An 18955-nucleotide genomic window follows, 5' to 3' on the forward strand; every position below is an offset into this window, starting at 1 on the left:
TATAGCGGTATATTTATTTTCGGTGTATTTAATAACATCCTGTAGTATAGTTTAGTAATGTTTTAAATAAATTGTCGTTTACAGCGAGGGACGGACAAGGGTGTGCGCAATTAACTTGGTCGCGACCATAAAGAATAAAACGTTCGGATTCAGGCGGATACCGTCAAAATTGTTGCCTCCAAACTACACTAACTTTTCACAGTTTAGATTTGAGGCGAGTGCCACGGTTGCTCTGATAGTGGATTGGATTCTGACGTGTAATAATTAGAAGTTACTGACTTTTAGAAAATACATCAAAGCAAAATTACCGATCAATGCTGCGTTATATTGACAGATTAACTGGATATAACTGGATTAACAGGATTTACCGAAGACCCTGGATGCAAAGTCAAATTAAAAGACGATATGCAATAGAAGCATTGTACTCGCTTACTGCTTGTCAAAATTCTAGCGAAATCGGTGAATGTAAATTTAATTCCTGCTGTTACAGATTTTAAAATAGATTGGTAGATATCAATGATTTTTTAAATGTGACTTATATAATCTTAATTTAACGATTTTTGAAATGAGTAACTACGAAGATATCGAAGAAATATTATAAGTCAAACTTTTATGTTGATTTACAGTAAAGTTGCTTTCACAAAATTTATCTAAGAATAGATCAAAGGTCAACGTATTTACCTATAAATATTATTAGGGAGTGATTGGTTTAACAACATGTTGTATTTTATTCGAATTTCAAATCAATGAAAGAAAACTTAGTATTTAACCAAATAACCATTAAACCAAGATTTGGAATTAAGTCCGATGAACCGTCCGATAAAGTCCGATAAACTAGTATTTTAATGTTATCTCATTACATAACATAGTTTGTCTTTGTTATTAAAATTTAAATAATAAAGGGGAACAAAGACATAGAACAATTTAGTTGGGCGTACTACGAGTCGGTGCCACCGTCCATCGGTTGCTGTTACGGCACCAGTTAACGGCCTTAATCGCAGGTCTACAACGAGTCACGCCACAAAATACTAATTCTACTTTTACAAAACGTATCAAACTTTTCTAATTACACCAAATGTGACGCTCCCTTTATTGTAATTTTGTCTAACTGGAACATCGCCATTGCCACGAGCCGTTAAGTTTTATACTTTATTTATGTTCGTGCTTGTCGGAACTGCAGTTATGAGAAATAATTTGCCGGTTAAAACATTAATTTCAGTGAATATAAGAGGTCATTCCTGTAAATCTTGTAGGTCGCCGTACAGCCATAACGCTTTGTACGACATCGTCTATCAAAATATTTTTACGGCGAAGCGAAATATTTATTCTTAACATACTATATTTGGACGCCATTTTTATTTCATTGATATCTATAAATCAATAAAACGAAAAATATATAATTATGAATACAAGAGGGCAACACTTCCCATAAATTGATTTCTTAAAAATAAATAACTCGTAATGCACATTATTATTTTTCGAGAATTCTTAGTAAAATATATTAAGTAAGAGAAAAATAATGTCATTGCTTATATTACAGACAAACGAAATTAGAAAAGGAATATATATAAGAGAAGAACGGAAATTACGTCATAAATAACATACTAAAACGGAAAACGGCAACAAAAGCACAATGACCGAAATTAATTCCATAAACAAGATCACATATGCAGCAATAGACAATAATTCGCACGCGTTTCCGAACCACGTGGCCGGGCAAGATGGCCGACCTTTTGGCGGGAATCGCTTGTCTAACGGTAATGGCGTCTTTTTACGCTACCTGCTTGCTAATTGGAAATTAGGAGCCTAATGTGTAGGGCTTAATGTTTGCTTGAACTGTTATTGCTATTCCCGATTTACGTATCCGTTCGTCTTTTTTAATTAGCTAAACGCAATGTTTCGTTTATTGAAGAAAATGGAACGGCCATCTTTGAAAGTAATTATACCAACTTATAATATGTACACATTCAGTAGATTTTTACAAAACGAGTATATCGTTTTATTTTATTTACAAAATAATAATAATATAGATACTAATTATTTAATAAGAGACTTTATTCATCCCTCAAAACTTTCGTCATAATTATATTTAGCGTTTATAATTGCGATTATTGAATTATTTTTTAAATTAACATTACCATTATTTTAATACACTATTTATAATCTATTATATTTATCATGAAATTATTATGAATACAATTCGAATAAAGATTTTAACGCTGATTATGATGTGATACCAGCAGCAAAGATGGCAAATATTTTACCGCCATCTGACGCTTGTAAAATGAATTTATTGATACGTTTAATTGCTTCGTACGGGTATTGCCAAAGTGTTATGCAGTTACTGTTGTCATCTCAATATAGCTTCATATAGCACAATGCTGCATTCGATTTTTTTGTTTGCTTTGTTTGATTACTTTTACATCTCAACAAGAAATGTCATCGCTTCTGCGCCTGGGACTAAATCTCCGGTTGGGACGAATTGCCATCCCTTAAAATTATGAAAAACATAATGAAAAGGTAGAAGGTGTGTTTGTAAAATTGGTCGCATCTCGGACCAAAATAGTTTAATAAATATGATGTAGGAATAATGATGAGGAGCAAGGAAAGAAAGAGTAGACTTAGACTTCTTTTGTTAAGAAGGCTTGTAACTCAATTCACTACGCTGCTATAGTTTTGATCGGTGGATAATTATATGGTACATTTACGATTCATTTAGGTATCTTAGTTCTTACTTCTTATCGTTTTATTTACTCACTAACACGACAACGATTAAAAACACAAAGATTTCCAAATTCCCATTCATTAATTACAGAACAACACGTACCTCAAAATAAAACCACATATAGATAGATTTCCAGTTTTCAATTTGTTTATATAAGATTATTTTACCGTTATTTTTTGTAAACGGATCTCTAAATATTATAGCTTTGAATAGCGTTACACGGCCATTGAACACTCGCCTTTATCATTGTTAATATGAATGCTGAAAGCCATGCTTAAAACATCCATTTATTGTGTGAATCGTCAAGTTTTACTGCTGGAATGGTTATAGCGCCATCTATCTTTTTATAGATAAACAAAGAGACCCATCGTTAGCTTATCTTGTGTGAAAATATGATTTTAGATGAATAATATTTTCTGATATGTTTTTATCTATTTAATATAAAAAATAATTTTCATATAAGTTGTTTTGATTAAGTCAATACTAAACTTTTTGCAAACATTGATAACATTAAAAAAAAAAAAACGTATTTATTAAATTTATTTTTTAAGATTTAATAAATCCTTTTTTCATGTAAATTTTTTTTTCGAATATTTGATGTCGTAAAACAAATGTATTATAGTCAATCACGAAGGCGCGCGTCTGCACGTAAAATTTTATCGGATGCATTATTATGACAGTAGTAGTAGTAGACCCGTGCTTACGAGATGTCTTAGTGTGCGTGAGATGACCAATACAAGAATAGAGAATACAGACAGCAAAAAAATACAAAGTAGATTACATTTGTTAATACACGTCGATAATTTAAATCGAAGGCGGACGCTATCGTGATAGACGCAAAACTATATATTTAATTTATAAATGTTACTGTTTTGATTATACATTTCTGACCTATATGTATAATTAATATGTATAACTACGAAACTATATATATAAATATTTCCTCTTTAGTGTATCATTACCAGCCTTGTATTGCGTGTTTTTATTTTATTTATATTTTACAAATACAATCACAATGTTCAACAAATAATTATTCAAAACAAGCAATGTTACCGATCTACAAAAGTCATATTTTTATAACATATTCGACATTTATGTTCATTTATCATATCAAATTATACTTACCCCATCCCTTAGCGTTAGAACCACGACGCCATTAGCCCCATAGAATACGCCATAAAGCCATAAACCACCAGATAATATGCATTAAAACATTAGTTCGGCGCTGGAATTTCCGATATCTGTTTAACGGTCATAAAGAATGACGGTGCATCTGATTTTTTTACGTAATTTTATTTAATGTACTTATATTTTTTTATTATAAATAAATTAAAGTTAGTGTATTTTATCAATATATCAACGATTTTAAATTAGCATATATAAGATTTCTTCGACTTCTGTCATTCTCTATTCGAAAATTTAGATTTAAAGGAAAATATTGATTTAGTTATGTACTATATAAAAACATAATATAATTGCACAAAGGGATTAATGTTGATTGATCTATATTATTAGTATTTTTGTATACATAAAAGCGAAATACCACTCGCTGATTAATAAGTAAATCACAGAAACTATAACACTTACATACTTGAAATTTGGCAGGTAGGTTCCTTATAGGATGTAGACATCCGCTAAGAACGGATTTCACGAAAGTCCACCCGTAAGGAGGTAAAACGAGGTTTCGAAATTTGTGTTTTATAAATTTCGCGCGGATAAAGCCGCAGGTTCTGCTAGTATTATATATATGTATGTACTTTCAAAACAGATTTTCACTAAACGGCAGATATATAGTTTTAGTTTATAATTTAATTTACACATTATTTGCCAAAATTTGATGTACATGCATTAATAAATAAACATTATAGGAATTATAATTGTTTTAATGTCCTAGTTTACATCGAATCAATATTGAACAAACAAAGAATGTTAATAATAATGGAAGACAACATTACGTAGCTGACGTTTTTCGTACCAAGAGTGGGAGTTAGGGGGCAGAACTGTCAAATTAAGCCAACATTTTTATTGTTTATCTAGTCATTATAGGGGCAGCTATCTATCAATGAATATTGCGTTTTATTTGTTTTTATAGCTGTCATATTTTATAACGAATCGCATTGTATCTGTTTTATTTGATGTTTTCGGCAGACAATGCAAAAATATGGCGTTGTGTTATTTTGATAATATTACGTGTTTTTATTTAACTAGCGGTGGTAGGTTTATGCAGGTCTGATAGGGTACCACCAGCTCAACAATTATTCTATCACCAAACAGCGATACTTTTAATATCAAAGATAACGTTGTAACACTTGTATCTATCTATTTTTTCTTATATTGCTTAGCGTGGACGAAGATAATCTACCATCATAAATGTTCTTTCATCTACCATCCTATAATACATTTATAATTAAGTACTTTTAATTACTTATAATCATCATAATTAATATATAGTATACAAAATGTGAAGATACAGATATACTGAGCAAACGCCGACATAAATATGACATTTTTTCACATAAATTATTTGCACATAAAATAATAAAACAGGACGGGTAAACACAATTTAACTTAATTCCCTAGCCAATCAAAACCAACATTGTTTAGTGCAAATTAAATGCAATTTAACTTACAAAAAGCATTCCGACATTCCACAACAAATTCTGTACGAAATTGGCGACGGATCCTGAATCGGGCCCGATGTTTATTCTAAGGGGAAGAATTGACTAAAGTAACCGATTTGAATGCATACTTGTCCGTCAGTCAGAGCGATATCACGAGAGAGCGAACGCAGAACGCTATAGCGAACATCCATTAAAGCTAAAATCACCCCGCCCCGCGCTACCTGGTAATACTCTTCGGTAACCGCGGTAAATACTAGACGTGTAAGAGGTCAAGTTACACTAGCCGGTGAATTGAACGAGCTAACTTGTCACATACACGATTAAACCTGATTGTGATGTAGGCTCACGGGATAACTGTTGATTTGATTTTATGTTACGCCGAAACGTCTGTTTGCGCGTTTATAGCTTATAAACTCTTGTTTGAATCGAACTGTATCGACATATAAAATTGGCTGTTAAACGATTATGATTGTGTACGAGTTCGGCTTTGGATAACGTTTCTATGGTTTTAGGAACGCGTTTATTTAATCGTTTATAAATTTATTATATGCCGATGAAAGATAACCGCACATAAAAATATAACTTTCATTCTAAAAGTATTTACTTCTGACGTGCCTTCTACATAGGTCCACAAATAAAATACAAAAGAGAACTACGAATCATAAAGTGCCTGCTTACCCTTTTAAAAGATCGTATAAAAACCACTCAAGTAATTTAATTTTGAGTCAATAGTTTTAAAAACATATTAATATAATTGTTTGAAAGATTATTCTATGCATCGAAAAGATTAGATCGTATATAATTAACACTATAATAAAAAATAAAATGGTTATCTATAGAACCTTATACACAATAGACAAAGTTGATTAATAAAATTGATTAATTCATCCAGAGTTAAAAATATTGTAATTTTTTGATACTAATAACTTATACCACTAAACATATGCTTTATTTAAACGTATTTTTAGTTAGTTTACTAATTAAAAATCATAGTGTCATGAAATAACTAAAATGTACAATCAAAAAGATTATACGATATTACAAACAAATATTCATACATTTGAATGAAACGAGTATTCATATTTGTTCAATATGAAAACAAACTTGTCTACTAAAAAACACACAATATCAAATTCAAGAGAAAGACGTAACATTAAAACTATAATACACAAACAATCGACATCGGGAAAGCATCGCGAGTCATCAACAACATACAATGCGGAACACATTACTACGAACTTTCTGGAATACACCCCGCCCTCAAACGTGCGATAAATAAGGGGGGCACAACAAAAACTCTCAGAAGCATCACCTCGGCACGTCACCCTGCTCAGATTTCATTACCATAAAGAACTGGAAGCCTTAAAACCCCCCAGCAGTGTAAAAGGTGACGTACACCGACCATTATAAAATGAACCGCCGTCTGGCTCCCGCTTCCTCGTTCCATTCTAAAAATCTGTATCGTAAGAAGGGAGGGGAAGGTCGTGGAAGATAGGGCGCTTGGAATCCCAGAGCGGGCCGGTCCCCGCGTCGAAATGTGCCGTAAATCGTCATAAAACTGTCTGGATTCATGATGTGACGCTGCCCCGGGGTAATTAAAGGACAATTTATAGTTTTGCCCGCTACCCCCTTTCGTGGAGACTACCCCGGCCTCCTCGACGGATGTCGAATCGCGTCTGTTTAGTTTTTCCTCACTGTTTTTCCTAATGTACTTTGTAGTTTTTGCCTAATTTATTACCATCATCGCTTTCTTGGTTAATATTATACTAATCATTTAGAAAAGTAGGTAGCAATGTTATTTCGTAGTTTCTTCTTAGTATTAACAGTGTGTTTATAGTTATTAAAAATGTTTTATATGCATATTTGGACTTTCCAGTATCACATAAATTCTATTTTTATTCAATACTATATTTATATGTGATTTTTATTAAAATATACACGTATATACATAATGATAACGAAAAAAAAAATCAATCTTGTTAAACCCAGCGAAAGAAACTCTACTTAATTTTTCAACTATCATGTAACTTTGAAAGATTATGCCAGAGATAATTAGACGAATACATGACACATGAATGAAGCAACTGTAAATGATGAGGATAACTCTTTAGACTGTTTTTTTAATGGAGCTGTGAATTTTTTATTGTAGAGAGTTTTATTTTTAATTTTACAAGACATGTTATTACGTTAGAGGTGTTGAAAATATTTCCTTTAAGGTTATTTTACTATCAAAATATTGATTAGAAAGCTAATATTACTAAAATGAAACGGATACTGCTGTACAAAATAAAACATTAAACTATTATAATGTTAATAAAATAAATATTACCCATAACATTTAAAATTTTATCAAAACCAAACTGACCAACCAAATTCAGACGATCTAAGTTACAAATGTCTTCATTAAAAGAATAGAAAATTCTTGAAAATTTAAACATCCTGACAGCATGCAAAGTTTAATTATCGCCTCAGAGGATTTCGTCACGAAAAAGTGGGGCCTTAAAGTAATGTATATCAGGATAAAACCGCAAAGATTTAGTAGCGGACAAATCCCGAAGACGCTTCGTGTTTAAATTATTGTGCTACGTCAGGTGACAAACTAAATACGTAGAAATTATTCATTTTTGAAATTTAATACTGGAAGGCAGATAGGCCCAGGATAATATTATAGTCACCATACAAAAAATGGATTAAATATGAATCATGAGAATGTTGTCGGTCTGTTAAATCTTAGTATGATCTTTCTTCTGAAACTATACACTTATTTTGTGAAATAATTTCAAACTGCTTGTATGAGCGTACTTGCATCATTGATATAAGACGTTACTTCTCGTTTAAAAACCAAATTATTACCTATTTTGTAGTTGTATAGTTCTACCATATTAATTTACATTACATTGCTGGTGATATTTAAAAAACTTTAGTTTGTGTAGTCACACTTAAACTAAAATCCCCGTAGCATCGTAGCGACCGCGTAGATGTGCTACATCAAAACCCAATTTCGTAGACGCGTACGAAAAATACAAAACAAAGAAAATCATTTTAATATCCGCTCAATAACATGAAATCCTTATTTATAATGCCAATAACGCTCTTCAATAATGACGTAGTCGTGTTTCAGACCGATTTAATTTGAGCTCTCGATGGCCCCTTGTTGCTGTGTGCAGGGTATTTCATCCAATATTTATAGACTAGGAGGCTACTATAAAATCTCACAATCACACCTGATTACCAAATAAATTATATTTATGTTAATACTTAAACTTAACAGTTATATTATTATTGACATCAACAAAATTTCATCTTGCAATACTTGATGACATTCAAAAATCAATTGTTAAGTTATTTTCGTAATCATTTTCTATGTCAATCTATTTCTAAATAAATATTATGCAATAAACGCAAATTTTAAAAATGTTTCAGTCATTCTTCCGATCAATAAATTAATCCTTACGTCCAATTCAGAAACTAAAATAATTTTATAAAATATATCCAAGTTATTTTTTCTGTAACATTATAATTCATTAAAACGCGAAACCTTTTTCCGTTTCACTCTAACATTACACAATTTACGTTTCATACAACTTTGATTTTGTAATACTCTTACCAAACTCAACAAAGTTTTCGTAAATGAAATCAAAATTGATTAAAAACTTCCAATCAGCTCTCGGTCTAATTTGCAGGGGTCTACATTACTGGTGTTTGTGACGATTTTGGCGATTTATAGTTAGTATAGGGCTCCGTGCCCTGGTCACGTAGCGTCCCTCCGTGATACGATGATTTGAACGCGTCACGTGTTCATGGTTAGCAACAGTTTATTATCTAATTCGCTTTTCAATGGATCTCTGTGTATCGTTTCGTTGATTGAATTTCGAATGAATGACAATGTATGGTTCTAGTGATGTAATCTTGCTGATTGATAAATTCTGAATGAGTTTCATCAATATCTCCGCAATGTTCTGTAGCTAATTTGTAAATTCCATTTCTTAAATATATTGGAATATTTGTGAATTTTATAAAATAAAGTTTTAAATTTGGAAAACTATAATATTTAATTAATAATATAAAATTATTAATATTTCATGAATAAAAACAAATTATATGTGATATTTTTTAAATTTTTTTCTTAATATTTAAATATTTATTCAGTTACACTGAAGCTGTTGAATTTAACTGAATATAAGTTGTCATATGAAAAAAAGTGTCAATGGCCACTGCAATTTTAGCTCGATCAGTTGGGCGTAACTGGCTTATAATTCAGTTGTAAGAAATCTTACAATCTTTTGTCAATGGTCAAAGTCGATTTCATGTATGGGACATGAAATTGACTTTGACCATTGACAAAACATGAAATTAAAAAAAAAAACTTTTAAAAATTTACATATAATTAAGCATTACACTTATAATTTAAATTATCATAATAGTTTAAAAATGTAATTATTCAAAAAAATCATAGTTAAACTATTAATTTTAAAAAAATTAAGAAGGAGGCTTTGTGTAAATACTCACATATTAACATAGATCACCAAGCACAAGACGAATTAGAAACACTAACTAAGACACTGAAACTAGGGAGTGTTTGCCCGAATTTCAGCGACCTCTGGTTTATATATATTTTTCAATGTGATAGGTGACAAACGAGCAGGAGGCTCACCTGATAGAAAGTGACTACCAACGCCCATGGACATCTGCAACACCGGGGGCCTTACAGGCCTTTAAGGAAGAAGAACACTCTTTTCTCGAAGGTTCCCAAGTCGTATCGGTTCGGAAAAACCGCCGGCGAAAGCTGGTTTCACAGAGTGGTTGTGCGAGACAGAAAATGTCTTAAAAATCGCGCTGTTGGGGATTTTCGTACATCTAGGTGGTAATAAAATCACTGTACCATCATTTAGATATATATAAATTAAATATGTCATAAGTAACGAATAGTCCTAATAACGAATGTAGTCCTTAATACAATCCCTATGAGAATAATTTCCACTCGAACAATTACTGGTAATGAAATCGTCCATTAAAACCAACCGAGCACATCAAACGATCGTACTTCTTGCACATAGCTCATTGGATGCTGGGAAGTCGAACAACTCATATTTGACACCCATAACTGTATATCATGCCATCCATCCGTGAATCAGAACTTTGGCAATTAAAATTGTTGGTTTAACCAAGTTATAAGTTATATTTATTAAGAATAATCCCGACTCTAGTTATCTAGGAAATTTCGTTACTATTGATATCCATATTAATTTAAATTTAGAAAACGATTTCAGATGATGCTGCAGTATCAGGTGAGAGTCATAATTTTATTACTACCATATTCAGACCAGTAGAAGTTCCTCGCATCCTTTCAACAAATAGAAAATAACTTAAAATGAATGACACTTTCCATTTAAATAATATTTCAATATCCAAAACAATCATTCCCTAATACACATATTAAACATTTATATAATAATATCACAGTCACGTATAAAGTAAACGTGTAATTCATAATAAATAAATCATTTAAGTAAAATTAAAATTAAATAAATGTAATATAATTATAACCAAAGCATTATTACGTTATTTCAAGTTAATTAAACATTAATTAGGGAATATATTATTTAAAATTGTAATTCATTCAGTAATCTTTAGGTAAAGCCCTGTAGTACGAATCCGTGATCTTATCATGAAATAAAAATTCCTATCATGTGTTCTAAAATTTTATTTCACTTATGTAAGTAACTACTACATTAGAATCAATCAAATAAGAAAGAAATTACAAAGTATTAAGGTATGTCAGTAGAGAGCCGAGTGGTTAAAACGCGTGCGTCTTAACTGATGATTGCGGGTGAAACCCAGACAAGCACCACTGAATTTTCATGTGCTTAATTTGTGTTTATAATTCATCTCGTGCTCGGCGGTGAAGGAAAACATCATGTCTAATTTCAACGAAATTCTGCCACATGTGTTGAAGCAGCTTGGTAGAATATGCTCCAAACCAATGTTCTAATGTTATGTCAGTAAAAAACTGTTTATTCGGTGTAACTGAGACGGACTTAACCTCTAACAAACCACTAAATTATTAAATCTAAAGAATATATTTACTATTTTTAAAAATATCAAAGAAGCATATCTAAAAGATTACACAGACAAAAAATATACACAGATGAATTATACTTTTTAAGTTACCGAATAAATAAATAATGGCTACAGTTAAATAATAAAAGTTTGATAAGTAGCCTAACTCGTTAAGTTGTTATCAGAAACTCATAAGGCTAATTACTGCGAACTGAATACTTAAATGCGGTTAAATTACACAGATTTGGTTACTTAAAGATATCGTAACGCCGGCGTTAAGTTTTGTCTAACTTAAAACAGGGGTCGTAAACATTTAACGCTTTACTAATTAATAGTCAATGAATTTGTTATTTTCAAAGGGGTTTTTATTTTTTATTTTGGTATATTTATAACCACAGTATATTTTCTGGAGAATACTTTGTTACAATTAAACTTTGATTTAGCTTTACAAAAGCAAAATAAGAATAAATCAACTAAAAACAGAAACATATTGTGACTAGTCCAAAGTTTATGAAACAATCGATCTTTAATAAACACAACTGCTGTTCGAACTGCTTTGTTGATCTGTCTAGCTTATTCGCTTGCAGGATCATGAGGTCAGGGGTCTGGAGTCGTTGCAGATGAAAGGATATTTCTTTCAATTATTAGCAGCTTGAAGATTGGAAAATGTCAATGTTTACACACCCGACCCTCGCAAAATCGGCCTATGTGAGTGAAATAAAAATATGTAAAAAACTTTTAAAATAGACGTCGTTAATGATAGAATTCAAATTAAGAACTAGTAGATTACCAAAACTACTTTTTTTTCTAAAAATATCGTAAATAATAAAAAAATATAGTTATATTTAAACGTAATTATTCGAGCAGATTGTGACGTACCAAATGTTTACGAGCCAAGTTCTCATGAGATAGGAAAGTTTCTCAAGCGATGCGATGCAGGCCGAACGCAATCAACATTATTCACTTAATAATGAACCAGAATAAGGATTATTTCGCTACTTTGTTAAGTTTTGTTATCAAATAAAAATTACCCATGGTCGGGTTTTGTGTTTAATATTATTTTAATTATAGTTCATTAAGAACCGAATTTTCCCAGTAGCTGGGATATGAATGTTGAAATAAAGATTATGGATTCGAACTTCATTCCCAGGCAAGTTGAAACAATAAGTATTAATTTAATAACAGTAAAAAAAGAAATTACTTAGGGAGCTCCCTCAACGGCAGCAATGCAAGTGGCATTATAACAGTTCAGATTCGAGAATCACAGAACTAAGTTAGAAGGACTGAACGTTACAGTGTGCAACCTGTAATGATACAATTTGTAGGTAACATTACAGCAGTGACAGAGAAAACCCGACCATTACAGTGCACATTCTCGCAAATTTCGTCGAATTTAAAGTAAATTGTGACAACAATATCGTTTCATTTGTTTTTTTTTATTTAAATAACGTAATCGAATTTACATTTCTGCGCCTAATAGAACCGCATCAGTCTACAGTGTAAAAACAAATAACTCGATTGTAGGCAAGTGCTCAAATTCGAATCAAAGATTGTTATATAACAGACGAGTGCTGCCAATGAGGGATAGTGGTCCCTAAGGCCAAGGCTCCCTTAGCATAGATTTGACAATTGAAATATATACTAAAAAGCCTCTTTAGTAACCCTTAAATGTCTCAGAGTGGAAAAAAAGCGTAGTCTGTGGAATTTCAATAAAAAAAAAATACATTTATACCAATAATTATTGGCATTATTATTGGCACATTTAATTTGTGTGTTTTATATTGAGACCACATACCATCAACTCGTCTTCCAATTCAGCATTACAAAATATATACATATATAGAAAATATAAAATTATATTTGTTCTAAATATGTATATAACAGCGTTATATAAATATTTGATAAATACACTTAACTGAGTACCAACCTCAAACCCGCGCCGTGGCTAGGATTTGACAAGTGACGACAGGGGACCAGTGGAGTTACTAATTCTCATGCGTTCTATATGAATTGTTTAAATGCTAAACATTTTTCGTATGCAACTAAAATAAAACTATGTTTTTTTTTTATAACTGTTATATATTCTTATAGAGGAGACGGTTCAGTGGATACAAAACATAGTGTGAAAGCAAAGTATGCTGAATCAAATCTGGGCAAGTACTATTAAGTTTTCATACGCTTAACTTGTTTTTATTTACGTTGTGGTAGCGCTTTGTTGTCACAAAGTCCGTTTGAGTAGGCACCACCCACTCGTCATGTATTTTACTGATAAGCACCAATGCTTCCTATTGTTGTGTTCTGACTTGAAGTAGAGAGCCAACTACGGGCACAAGGGAGATAACATCTCAGTTCCCAAAGTTGATGGGCATTAGCGATGTAAGGAATGGTTGAAATTTCTCACGTTGTTTATATCAATGGACAGTGGTGACCATTTATAAATAAGGAATATGCCGGTCCTATCTACGTTGTAAAAAAATACCTATGCTTTGCAGTCAATAAAACATGCGTATCAAGCAACGCATTTTAATAGAAAAGCGGAAAAAGGCCGAGGCTTTTTAAGAGAAGAGAAACCCTTTATCCGCCGTAGAATACTTAAGCTATACACACACATACACACATACATTATATACATTTTATTATATATTTATAATATTATGCAATAATAAACAATAAGTTCGATTAATGTTTTTTGATTTAATAGTCTTAAATTTATATTTAAAACTAAATAAAATATATTTATTGAATAAGGCTGATTTGGTTGGACGAGCTGGTATCTTCATATTAATAACAAACAAATCGGAAGTTTACATTAAAAAATCTTTATTGAGTATTTTAGCGTTACAATTGCTTATTGATTGCTAAGAAAAAAAAACTACCAGCGGTTTACAAACTCAACGTGATAATTTTTTTTTTTTTAATAGCTCGGAGACCTTTGTTTTATTCCCAAGGTGTGCAAAATCTTATACTTACATCAATCAAAATGACAAACTATACGAACCCACCTAATAATCTCAATTAACTTGTCTTTTATAAAAGCAGTTAGAAACTAATCATTATAAAACGTAATAAGCAACAGGGATGTCGTCGTGTTGTAAATGTTGTAACATTATCGTAAACAAACCGATCGCGTTGAGATTTAACGACAATCACTGTGTACGCACGTGCGTTGCGTTGGATTTTAGGCGTAGTGTAGACGCGTATTGTCATTTATACTCCATTTATATGCCGTATGATTATAATCTGTGCACATTTTGAGAGGGCACAAAATTAACAGTCTAAATTATAGTATTTTTTATGTTTAAATTGAAATTATATTCGTACCTACTATTGACAATATATTTTTTTAAGAAAGATTTTTTTTAAAACCCTATGAATTACCCTAAAACGCTGAAACGATTGTCGTTTACTAATAAACAAAGCCTGAACACTGATTTCCGTAGTTAAAACATTGAAAGTGACAAACTTCTATACTAAATTTCAGCCTCAATTTCGCCACCTCGAGAGATAAATTTTTAAAAATGCACTCAATTAACATAAGCCTAAATAACGATTCTCATCAGATCAGCTTCAGAAATAAAGGATTTTCAAACGGTTCATCCCCCATTTAACCATTAAAAGATAGTTTAAAAAAAAATATTTTTATTGCTCATATGCGTTCCATAAGAAATACCTTTGCAAATTCATCCTGTAAGACCCACCAGTTCAGGCTGTACGTTGTATCTCAATCAGTCATTTTAAAACTTTATTAAGTATGTAAATTTATTTAAACAACTCAACTCAAAAACTCTCATCGTGTTTCCCGTTGTACTTGTGATATATCCCTTCTATTATGATTGAGTTTATTAGTTTGATGGCAAAAAATCTATCTCTATTTTTTCTTGAAAGTAAATGACATGTATGTTTTTTATTGTAACACGACGCTAGATGTCGCCACGTGTTCGAGATAGCTGAAACTCGTTCAAAGCACCTCCAGAAACGAATGGATTTTAAATGACTGTGATTTCACGAGAGATCTCGTTTTTGTATGCAGATTTAGAACCTCGGAAGACGACAATGAGTTCGTATGTTAGAATTATATAACATTAATATAATACGTTCTTACACAAGTACCTAATAATAAAATAAGAAATATATAATTGTAGGTACTATATGTATTGTTTCGATCGAATAATCAAATACGATGACTTGACAGCTCCTTTGTCTCAGTTATTAACAAAGTAATTTATTATCTATGAACATTGTTGCAATAAAAAAAGGTTATCTTCAAAGAGTATATAATCTGTTTGAACTGCTTCATATTACATTTAAGGACTTATACATATATATGTCTTCTGGACATGTACAAATCAAGAGATGATCAAAACATAAAAATATTTCCTCGTCTCAGATAAACCTTCAGACCCTATGCGATGGCGGACACCATAAATAACACCCGTCTGAATTGTCAACCGGCCACCCTAATTTACTGCTAGTAATTAGGAGTTTGCACTTTGCCAAAGCGATTTGCATCGATCGACTCAAGTTTCGACTTATCATTACAATGATATTAAAATAATGTTCGTCTCCATTGCTAATATTACATATATTTATCGAAGAATTTCATTTTATTTTCATTTATCAAATTATTCATTAATTTAATAATTAAGGGAACAATTAAAGTTTGTAAAAAGAATATAAAAAATTAAATTATTTTTTTTATATCTGTGTCTTATATATTGTTTAATAAAAATATAGCATAATTATGTTTTTATTACATATCCACCTGCCCAGTAACACGATAATTAAACATAAATTAATATATGCGTAAGATGTCACTGCGTTCTGATAAAATTATTTGTAATAAATAAAATAAATAACAAATAATACATAGTAAATTGTTGTTTTATTTTTTATTTAAAGATAAAAGAGAGTTCTTTTATCTAAAACACTCAAAGAGTAGGTAGTGGGTAGTACCACAAGATTGGACAATTTTGATTATAATTTGTATTATGGACCGATAGGTCGTGTAGGTAGTATAACATACTACCTATTTTATTGATAGCTTTCAAAAACATATTTAAACTAAAGTAACTATAATCTGTACTTTTTTATACTTCGAAACACATAATTTTATCAGAACGCAGTGACATCTGACGCATATATTTAAAACTAAAACGCTGACTAATGTTCTACACACGCCGTATATAACTATCTTTTTAGTAATATATTCTTACACAAGATGGCGTAACTAAAAGTTTCTATTTTAAGATATTTGCTAAGGATAGTACACAAAATTTATATAACATATAAATACAAAAAGGCTTATAAGACTGGCTGAAGTCATCCTCATATATTTTTAATAATTATTATTAATAACACTTTTAAAACTCATCCCGATTAACGAACGTTTTCCCGCGTTTATTTTGACAGATATGTCAATAAAAAAATACAGAGATATACTTTAAACTTTTTAGGACAATCTTTTTTGGTTTACTATTTTATATTCCATTATTATAAGCAATATTGTATATTTTTAATTATATTTAATAAGGTAATATGGATCCATTTGAAATCGAATTTATAGGCGAAAATAGAATAGTTAGTATAATACCAAACTTTTCACATGACAAAATATTTTTAATTTGTGGTGAATTTGGACCGTTTCGTGCCGGTTTGCCAATGAATGTTCCTCTTTGGTTAGCTGTTATGTTAAAACAGAAGCAAAAATGTCGAATGGTACCACCAGATTGGATGGATATAGAGGTATTGGAGACTATAAAAGAAGAAGAAAAGATATCTAGGTAATGTATTTAAACATTAAATAACCAGATAATCTTACAATTATTAAGATGGTATAGTATGGTGATATGATAATATAAATAAAACTATCTTTATATGTTTAAAGGTTTTTCACTAAAATGCCCCATGAACATTATATGATAGAAGCAAAACTTATCCTAGGGGTAGCTGCAGAGGACATACCACGGGCCGCTGAAATAAAAACAATTATAAAAGATATTTGGGATATTCGTATGTCTAAACTGAGAACTTCTATGGATGCTTTGATGAAATCTGGTGGTTCATATGGTAGACTAGATCACTTAACGATGATGGAAATAAACTCTGTGAAACCGTTGCTACCTCAAGCGATGGATGAATTACATAGAATAAAAATGGTAATGTATTGTATTTATGTTTTCATACACACTACACCTATTCAGTAATGTGCTAAGTTTACTTGTGAATTAAAATCTGGGCAGGCAGCTGTTTGTCAAGTATTTAATTTTCAGCTTGCAAAACAAATTCATAAATAATGACAAATTCTGAAATCCCTCTCTGTCCTGCCCCCGACTCCAGAGAACAAAATAATAACAGTAGATAAGTAATTTTTAACTGGCTTGATTTAAAACACACAAAATTATTCAATCACATTTTTACTGCATACTTTTTGAATATTGCTTAAAAACACATTAATGCTGTGTACATTAAATTGAGATAATTTCATATGAAATGAAAATAAGTAATAATTTGTTCTGTACTTGTTTAAAAGCATTCTAGGCATTAGTTTTGTGAAAGCCATGTTTTTTATTAAAATGTCTCAGATCCCATGATTTGTTTTTATAGAAAAATGTATATATTTTGGCTATATATCTCTGGCTAACTTGCCTTCAGGTCGACCACTTGTTTACTTGCCTGCCTAAAGATACCAACATCACAGTGTAGTTTAATAAATAGTATTTCACTTGAAACTGATATTACTAATAAGTAATTTGACTTAAACATAATTATTTTACATATTTCAGATGACAAGACAAACATCATCGTCCACTCTAAATAGTTCAACATTCAGTCAGTCAGGAAGCTCACAAAACAAATGATATTTAACAAATCAAACCTATTGGGCATCAAAAAGAGGGACCACTAAATCTCTTAAAGTCATGATATTTTAAAAGGCATGAGCAAAATTTAAACATTTTGCCCTATTATTCAAAAATGATAGTCATACACATTGTTTTATTCAATTATTAATGCCTTGTCATAAGATGGGATGAGATGTATGAAGGAATTTTCTGTTCACCAAAGTTCTAATTTTTGCCAATGGGAGGCATTTTAAGACATTTAGTATACGTATGTTATTGCAGTTCAGTTTTGCAAAATTTGTTATTAAGGAGAATGTGATGTCAAAAATTCTTCTCCGCTTAAATGGAGATTGAAAAGTATCTATAGATGTTTTAGAATTTCTTCTTGAACATAAATTATGATATTAATAATCGCTAGTATTGATGAAATAATTAAAAAGTAATAAAATAAGCCAAACCAACTCGACGTAACTTATCCATTCATTTTACTAAGACTCAAAGAACTGCTATAGTCATGTTTTCATATATAGCTAAATAAATAAATTTTAAGTCAATTTTTGATATTTTTATACTATGGAGGAAAATATGTTGTCTTTGTATGGCATATATTTTGGAGCCTTTTATCTTAGTGCATTTGTTAGTATATTTCAACTTGTTTATTGTAACTGTGATAATAAATTAATTACTAAAATACCAATATCTTTTTGTTT

At 30.9% G+C, this 18955-nt stretch overlaps 1 protein-coding gene across 1 annotated transcript; it reads left to right on the plus strand.

The window, feature by feature from the left end:
* The first annotated feature begins 16831 nt into the window (after nt 1-16831).
* Nucleotides 16832-18930, plus strand: LOC125064789 (probable DNA replication complex GINS protein PSF2). Its single transcript, XM_047672016.1, has 3 exons — nt 16832-17186; nt 17291-17561; nt 18189-18930. The coding sequence occupies exons 1-3, from the start codon at nt 16942-16944 to the stop codon at nt 18261-18263; spliced, it is 591 nt and encodes a 196-aa protein (XP_047527972.1). The 5' UTR covers nt 16832-16941; the 3' UTR covers nt 18264-18930.
* The last annotated feature ends 25 nt before the right edge of the window (nt 18931-18955 follow it).

Source organism: Vanessa atalanta, chromosome 6 (genome assembly GCF_905147765.1).
Source record: "Vanessa atalanta chromosome 6, ilVanAtal1.2, whole genome shotgun sequence".
NCBI lineage: Eukaryota > Metazoa > Arthropoda > Insecta > Lepidoptera > Nymphalidae > Vanessa > Vanessa atalanta.